The 8480-nt window shown below is 40.5% G+C and overlaps 1 protein-coding gene across 1 annotated transcript in view; it reads left to right on the forward strand.

Moving 5' to 3' along the window:
• LOC109484238 (ATPase family AAA domain-containing protein 3-like) overlaps positions 1–7322 on the forward strand; it is an 8412-nt gene extending 1090 nt beyond the window's left edge. Inside the window, exons 2-15 of the mRNA XM_019787507.1 lie at positions 117–193; positions 523–624; positions 1257–1386; positions 1871–2036; positions 2330–2399; positions 2751–2906; positions 3096–3152; positions 3486–3611; positions 3953–4077; positions 4506–4557; positions 5125–5195; positions 5505–5675; positions 5967–6075; positions 6443–7322. Coding sequence (XP_019643066.1) covers positions 117–193; positions 523–624; positions 1257–1386; positions 1871–2036; positions 2330–2399; positions 2751–2906; positions 3096–3152; positions 3486–3611; positions 3953–4077; positions 4506–4557; positions 5125–5195; positions 5505–5675; positions 5967–6075; positions 6443–6625 — 1595 coding nt within the window. The 3' untranslated portion in view covers positions 6626–7322. The remainder of the gene's footprint in view (positions 1–116; positions 194–522; positions 625–1256; positions 1387–1870; positions 2037–2329; positions 2400–2750; positions 2907–3095; positions 3153–3485; positions 3612–3952; positions 4078–4505; positions 4558–5124; positions 5196–5504; positions 5676–5966; positions 6076–6442) is intronic.
• The last annotated feature ends 1158 nt before the right edge of the window (positions 7323–8480 follow it).

The following is an 8480-nucleotide window of genomic DNA, read 5'->3' on the forward strand; positions in this document are numbered from 1 at the left end:
CGGCCAATGGATACAGGACTGGCCAAATATAAAGTCCCCCTGCCCCACCGAATCTGCTTGGAGATTATTGAAGGCTTCCCTGATTGACTGTTGTCCTTTGCTCCCCCCTCCTCCAGTCAATGCTAAAGAGGCTCTTCAGCTGGCTCGCATGCAGGAAGAGACAAAACAGTTGGAGCAGCAGAAGGAAATTAAAGTATGTTATAGTCTTCACTCTTTTATTCATTACATGAACAATACATAGATTGTAGGTTTTACATTGATCTTGTATTGTATGGCCAGTCTGACCAAGCTGGTGTTTTACACTGAAGGACACTTATTCTGGCTATACAGAAACCGATACAGTCATGTTTCAAGGCAAACGGAAGGTCTTTCAATTCACAGTTTAGTGGAACCAGCATGTTCTTCAACTGTCTAACCTGCTAAGGTCTTTAGTGTGCATGTAATACATCAGATCTATAAAACCTTATGTAAGAAATAGGTCTATGCCATTAACTGTAACATGATCCATGTCTGTTCATGTAGCAATATGAGGCAGCTGTGGAGCAGGCCAGGATCCAGGGGAAACAGGTGGAGGGGGAGGAGAGGAGGAAAACTATGGCAGCCGAGACTAAACAACATCAGGAGGTAAGGAACATCCTCAGCTTCTCAAGGAGCTTCTTTCACACGACCAGAGTATTGGGTATAACTGCAGAGATGGGATTGTGCTAATGTTTACTGAAACTGACTTCAATATTTGAATGTCTCTTTTCTTTATAAAATGCTATTAGGAAAGGGCTGAATCTGTATGATTGACTATAAACGTGAGCCTTAGCAAAGCTGCATTGCACTAGTGGCGACTCAAAAAAAGCATCCTGCTTTACCTCAATTGAGGATGACTAAAGGTGAAGAGAGACTAGCCTAGGTACCATCCTGGTTAGTTTACGTCCGCTTCCATAATCATTCCCACAAGGGGAATACAGACAGAGAGCCAATCAGCGAGCTTGCACAAAATCTGGACGAATACTAGTATTGGAATCTCCGACGGCCCGTGTAGCACTGGTCCCAGACTGGTTGGTGGGAGCGACTGTACATGTGGGAGTGGACGTAAGCTAACTGCAGGATGGTACCCAAGCTAGTGAAGAGATACTTGGGAAGAAAAACATCTTTTACACTTACCACTACCAGCATTTGGTCCCTTTGTAGACAAAACTTCACAAAGTGTACCCAAACCTCTAATAAAATTGTAGTAATTGTAGTTGTTGTATCCTCCCCCACAGCGAGCACAGTACCAGGACCAGCTGGCCCGTCGGCGCTACGATGATCAGCTGATTCAGCAGAAGAGGATGCAGGAAGAACAGCTGGCCAGACAGGAGGAGTCTGTCAAGAAACAGGAGGCCATGAGGAAAGGTACTCACAATGGCTGTCAATGAGATTCATGTGGTCTTGTGAAGATTCATCAAATCATAAGGTCTGGTAACACATTGGTGCATGAGTGTAGAAAGCATGTGAACAATGGCTTTACAAGCTTTCTACACTCATGTACCAATGTCTTACCAGATTTGTGATCCTTGAGATTGAATAAATCTACTAGACCACATGAACCATATTGACCTCCTTTGGATACCCAAAACCTGGTGAAAGAGTGAACTGAAAGATTGGCGTGAAATAAAGTTTGTCAAATTTTGATTTTTTGAAGATTTAGAGATAAGACTATTTTTAAGTCTAACACAATCAGTGTTGTGTGAATGTCTTTCATAAAGCCACCATTTTTGGCCTTACAATAAGTTACATAAGTGTACTACTATTAGAATAAAACTGTACATGGAAATTGCCTCAAGAATGCGATGTGGATTTGGTATGTCCTAAGCTTTATTGTGATCATTTTCTTCAGCTACGATGGAATACGAAGCCCAGCTCCGTCTGCAAAACGACATGAAGAAAATCGAAGCAGAGACGACAGCGAAGGCGAAAGCAGACCGCGAGAACCAGGACCTGAACCTGGAGCAGATCAGACTAAAGGCCTCCGAACACAGAACTACAGTCATGGAGGGCATCAAGTAAGTTGTAGTGAAAACAACACATCATACTAGTAGGGTTATACCACTCCGTGAAGGGCACAGACCCTTTCAATGGCTAAGACAAGACGGGGCTTCGACAGGCCTCCATCTGTGTGATCTGTACTGTATCACCATCTCCAAAATAGTAGTATTTGGACCAGGAGCATGTCCCTACTCTTTTTTCAAAAGGCGTAGTCAAGTGGGTTCTTAAACGTGTGTACAGTGTGTCTCTCCCCATACATTTTGACTGGTAACAGGCCACAGTAATAATGCCCTCTTGTGCATTGCTCCAGAACTGCAGGTGCAGTATTGGGGGATGGCTTCAAGGCTTTTATCGCCGATTGGGACAAAGTTTCAGCCACAGTGAGTTGTACCACTTTCTTTCTTCCTTCTCGTAAAGTGCCTCCAATTTTTCCACCACAGTACATTTTAATCATTTGTCATAATTCTGCATTATGTTTAAAAGATTATTTTTACTGAGTCAGGTACATGACATATTTACATGGAGAAGTCACATACAAGACACATAAAAATGTTCTAGATGTAACACAATTTCTTTGTCTGGAATATTTTGTATCTTTATTAAAACCCCAAGTGCTACAACCTTCAAATAAGTAATTTAAAAATATTAATAACATTATATTAAATTTTAGAAACAATCCAATGTTTTTTATTGTAAAATTTACAGCTGTGTGTTATTTCATTGTTCTGTAGGTTGCAGGTCTGACATTACTAGCAGTAGGTGTATATTCAGCCCGAGGTGCGACCGGGGTAGCAGCGCGGTACATCGAGGCCAGACTAGGGAAACCTGCACTCGTCAGGGAGACCTCCAGAATAAGTGTCTTCGAGGGACTCAGACATCCAATCACGGTGAGACAAGTCACCAGAAGTAAAGTTAGGAAGATGATGACTATCTCTCAAGAGGAAGTTATGCTGAATTCCTCTTTCCTAGAGCTACATCACTATAGAACAAGCTTCCTTGAAAAATGTATAAAAGGTAGTTTTAACTTCTGCTCCCAGCGGTGACATCAGTGTAATGATGTTGTTCCCAATTTTCAGACAGTTAAAAGATTGATGACCAAACCAGAGGATGCACTGGAGGGAATTGTCTTCAATGTAAGTTTTTTTTGTTCTTTGACATTGAAAAGTTTAGCAAAAAATATGTCAGCTGAAATTCTTAGGGGCAAAGGAAGTATGAAACTTCAAGCATGTTAGAGATCCCATAACACTTATCAAAAAGAGAAGGGGTCCCTCCCAATGTGAGTGGATCAGACCTTACACCAGTTACAGTCTTGTCTTACACAGCTTGTACTTACTGTTCAAACCTGGTGTGTTATGCTTAAATGCAATCTACTGGTTATGCAAAACAAAGAAACAAACAAAATGTCATTCCACAACTAATACAAATACTGAAGAAGTAAAATAATGACTTTTTTCTCAACTCTGCAGCCGTCCTTGGAATCTCGTGTCCGAGATATCGCCATAGCAACCAGAAACACGAAGGCAAACCGCGGTGTGTACAGAAACATCCTGTTCCACGGACCCCCTGGTACAGGCAAGACCATGTTCGCAAAGGTGAGGCAGAACTGGAATAGGCATTTAAAGAATGGTAGAATTAAAAGTTAACAGTTTTGCATTTTAGATTTATGATAATGCACATGGATAGTACATTTATGTCATGTACATAAAAAAATTGTGAATGCATTTGTATTGTATACTTCTTACGTTTTGTAAGCTATCTAACTCATCAATGAATAGCTTTATTCCAACAAAATATCAAGATTTTGTGCACGAAGAAGGTTTGTCGCTAACAACAAGCCAACTTTTACATTTAATGTTATCTTATCTCACTATAAATGTGAAACAATGTAACTGTATTCTGCGCCTGAACACAAAAATGTACTTTTATGTTTCAGAGCTTAGCGTTGCATTCTGGGATGGACTATGCCATTATGACAGGAGGGGACGTAGCTCCGATGGGTCGGGAGGGGGTGACAGCCATGCACAAAGTGTTCGACTGGGCAGGCACCAGCAGAAGGGGGTAAGTCATCTGTATGGGAAAAAAATTAACATGAAAACATCTCTTTTTTTTGTGAAACACAGTTAACATATGTTATATTATTTCACCAGTAAACCATGAAAAATGGCACCATAACTCTAGATCTACATGTGCAGTATGGTTGCCAACTTCAGTGTCATTTTTGAGACTTGAATAGTGATACAAAATGTATCTGATGCAGAGTTGCATATGACATACTGTCATATTTTCTACCTGTCACAAAACTGCATTATGACTATGTATACATGTGGATGTTGATGGTCACATTTCCATTGACAGTCATGTTCAAGTGGGTTTCAATCTCAAGATACAAATGTCAACTCAGCCTACATGGATCGTTGTAGGTGTTTACATGTACCATTCAGTAGACTAAGTGTAAAGTATGTAATCCCACATTGATTCCTGCACAGGCTACTGCTGTTTGTGGACGAGTCTGATGCATTCCTCAGGAAAAGGGCCACAGTAAGTACAACAACAACAACAACAAAACATATACATGTATCAAACTACATGTACATTCTTTGTACAAAAGTTGTCATATCAGACAGAACATGAAAAGTACAGTTATGTAACTGCATTACCAGTAACAGTGAAATAAATTGTGGATGCGTAATATACCAGTAAGCTTACCAGTATTGAAGAATTTGTATCTGTATCTGTATCTGTATAGCTGGTATAACCGCCCTTTGGCGTACAGATACATGTATCAAACTACATGTACATTCTTTGTACAAAAGTTGTCATATCAGATAGAACATGAAAAGTACAGTTATGTAACTGCATTACCGGTAACAGCGAAATAACTTGACGATGTGTAATATACCAGTAAGCTTACCAGTATTGAAGAATTTGTATCTGTATCTGTATAGCTGGTATAACCGCCCTTTGGCGTAACACACACAGAAGCTGAAATACAGGCAATACTTGATGAAGCTTTAAGATAAATGTTTATAGCTCATAGTAGGTAGGTAGCTCATAGTAAGTCTCCCTTTGGTAACATGTGCTGTATTTTTCCTTCTCTATCCACAGGAGAAGATCAGTGAAGATCTCCGTAGCACACTTAATGCATTCCTGTACCGAACCGGCGAACAGTCGAGAAAGTAAGTCTGATATGGTTTCTTCAGCGGCTGATTCTTAATATGGCACAAGAACATGATTGTAGATAAGATAATGACACTGCCCGCCGCGCCAGGATGCCTGGTCCACAGTACAAATTGCACTTGTCACAAACCTAGTGGAAGAACAGCTTTCATACCAACAAATCGTGTGTGTCTGCCCAATTCTTGTGTTGTAAGTAGATGTATTTATAAATGAAATAAACTGTCTAGTAATCCACCTAGTCCTCAGTACAATGCAGTTGTCCCTCTTGTTGTGACCAGTGGAAGATTATTTTTTGCTCTGTTTCCCAGGTTCATGTTGGTCCTGGCCAGTAACCAGCCTGAGCAGCTGGACTGGGCGATTAACGACCGTCTGGATGAGATAGTTCTGTTTGACCTGCCTGGTCTGGAGGAGCGGGAACGGCTGGTCAGGCTGTACTTCGACAAGTACGTCCTGCAGCCCGCTGCTGAGGGCAGGGGGAGGTAAGGGTCACTCTTATTTTAGGCCACAATAATTTCATATCTCAGTTTCCAGATTTGTTGCATGTTTTTTTCAAATGTTGTTGCATGAGTCAAAAGATAGTAAAAAGTTCATATTACCTCTTAACATTTTTGAAAACTGCTTTGAAAAACAGTGTACATGTAGTTATGTCCCACAAGTATGCACAGTTATCTTCTTAGTCTCATTTTTCAGGATAGAAGATACAAATTTATATATGCAACTGGGCAGAAATATGTTAGTACATGTTACCATTCTGCTGTTGTGTTATGTAGGAGAATAAAGGTGGCAGACTTTGACTACGGTGCCAAGTGTTCGGAGATCGCCAGAACTGTGGAGGGATTGTCTGGCAGGGAGATCGCCAAACTGGGGGTGGCCTGGCAGGTAAGTTACTTGAACTAGTGGTTTTTGAAGGTTCTGGGTTCAAATCCCTTGCAGTCCATTGTTGTGTTCTTTGGAAAGACACTTAACACCTATTTCCTCACTTGACTCTGTGAAAATGTGTACCTAGTTTCAGTTGGAGACATCTTCTTGGAAAGGACATGGAAGTCCCTTATTTAAGGAGACACACCTCGAGCATGTTAAAGATACCACCACACAGGGATCCTTCCTGGTGTGAGGGGTTCAAACCTTACAGTTTGGTCTGAAGTTTAACATCTTTGAAGAGGTGATAGTCACCTGTTATATCAATCTTTCCACAAATGTGGCAAATCTTCATGAATTATATGGTTACCCTATCCGTCCCCCCCAGGCCACAGCCTATGCCTCTGAAGACGGTGTTCTCGGTGAAGACCTGATCGACGCTCGTGTCCAGGACGCGGTGGTCGCACACAGGCAGAAGATGGAGTGGCTCCAGACACAGACCCCAGAGTCTGCCGGCAGCCCTCCTCCCGCAAAGTCAGCACCTGGTCCTCGGGAAGGGAGCAAGTATTGATGTCTCTTTCTCTCTTAAGTGTTGTCAAACTTTTACTCTTGAGAAGTTCAAAAAGGAGCAGAGAGCTCACATTTTTAGGACCAACTCTTTACTTAGAGAAGGAAATTATTTGCTTAGACATCCAGGTAATGAGATACACAAGAAAACAGTTACTCATCAAACAACTTGATAGATTTTAAAAACTGTCAGATGTTTCAAGTAGCGTCCACTTCAGTGACTGACGAAAAATTGGGAATGCTGCTTTGGAACTTCACAGAATCTAAAAGATCTGCTTGAAAAATTGCGGAAGTGGAAGCTTCCATTTCTAAACTCTGCTCCTGCCAGAACTTTGGAAAGAGAGTGGTTGTCCTTCTATGTGCAAAGTTTTATAGAAAGTTTGTCATGAGAGTGGATGTACGTGTGAAAACTATAATGACAGACAGAAGGTACTTAGGGTCTGACAGTGTCATAATAACTACAATCTTCAGTCTACATGCCAATGATTTAAACTACCTTTTTGTAAAGCATCTAAAATCAAAGACTATATTGTAAATGAGATGTTGGAGTGCAATATTAACTTCTGACTACTTCAGAGGTAGTAGTCAGAATGCACTTTTTCATTTATCATGTTACTGATAAGTAACTTCTGTGAATACTTTCATCAGGTTGGTAAGACACATGAGTAAAGAGACAACCAAGTCTTTTATTCAGCCGACATTTTGGTGACCGTCTGTCACCTTCCTCATGACTGGTTCACATTGCACTGCAGCACAGGTGTCGCTGCTATAGATGCATTCCCAAATGTACATTTGTACAATATTTACATATCTACATAGATATTGTACGTTTCAGATGAATGCATCTACAGCAGCGACACCTGTGCTGTGCAATGTGAACCAGACAGAATTGCCCTGAGGAAGGTGGCAGACAGTCACCAAAATGTCGGCTGAATAAAAGACTTGGTTGTGTATAAAGAGTCCCTTTACTCAGTGATATGTAACTTGTACTTGACATTTGCTTCAAGTTTATCTATAAAAAAGGTTGTGGCAGTTGTGTCTTCCTGACACATGGATGCCCCATGAAAATTTCCTACAACCAAGTCTTTTGGTTTGCCTTCTCTAATGTAATACATTGACTCTATATGTAAAGAAGAGGATATTAGGCAGATGAAGTACATTGTATAATGTAGATAGATTTACATGTGAAATTATCTTGTATTTGAAGATAACCTGAATGCCTGAAGCTTTTGTTTTTGCATCCTAATAAATTTTGTCTAAAGACCTTGCATGTTTTACGAATCTGTGTTTCTTTTCCCTTGTTTCTGCATGTTTCATGTCATGCCTAAGAATACAATGTCATGTTCCTTCACAGTAGTTGCATACCTATTTTTCCGTCATTTCAATTTTGTTTGACATAATATCATGTCGAGCACTGTGTAAGGCATTGCATGGCAATCCAAGGAGGTTCCAGGGACATGCTCCCTTGTCAAATTGTGAAATCTCAACCCTCCAAAATGCTATTTCCTGCATTTTGAGGTTCAAATTTTGCTGGTATACTAAGCTTAGTTTAATGACATAACTATTCATTTCATAATAAGCCAATTATTTCAATATCTTAATATGCCAATCATCAAAGATGATGGATTGGTAAAATTGTCATTAGTAGCAAAATTTGGTCAAATGCCAGAAAGACAGACGCTGTCTAGAATGCTTGTCCCCAGCCAGCTCTAACACATGATAATAGATGCTGTACATGTTGGTAAATAAAACAAATGGCAGTTTCATCTCTGCAGGCTTAATGTACAAATCCCCTAAGACCTGTGAGTTAAGTACAGGATCATTCAACATGTTAAGCTACAGTAGAGATGTGATCCTCC

The sequence above is a fragment of the Branchiostoma belcheri genome, unplaced genomic scaffold (assembly GCF_001625305.1).
Source record: "Branchiostoma belcheri isolate BF01 breed outbred unplaced genomic scaffold, Haploidv18h27 scaffold69, whole genome shotgun sequence".
NCBI classification, from domain to species: Eukaryota; Metazoa; Chordata; class Leptocardii; order Amphioxiformes; family Branchiostomatidae; genus Branchiostoma; species Branchiostoma belcheri.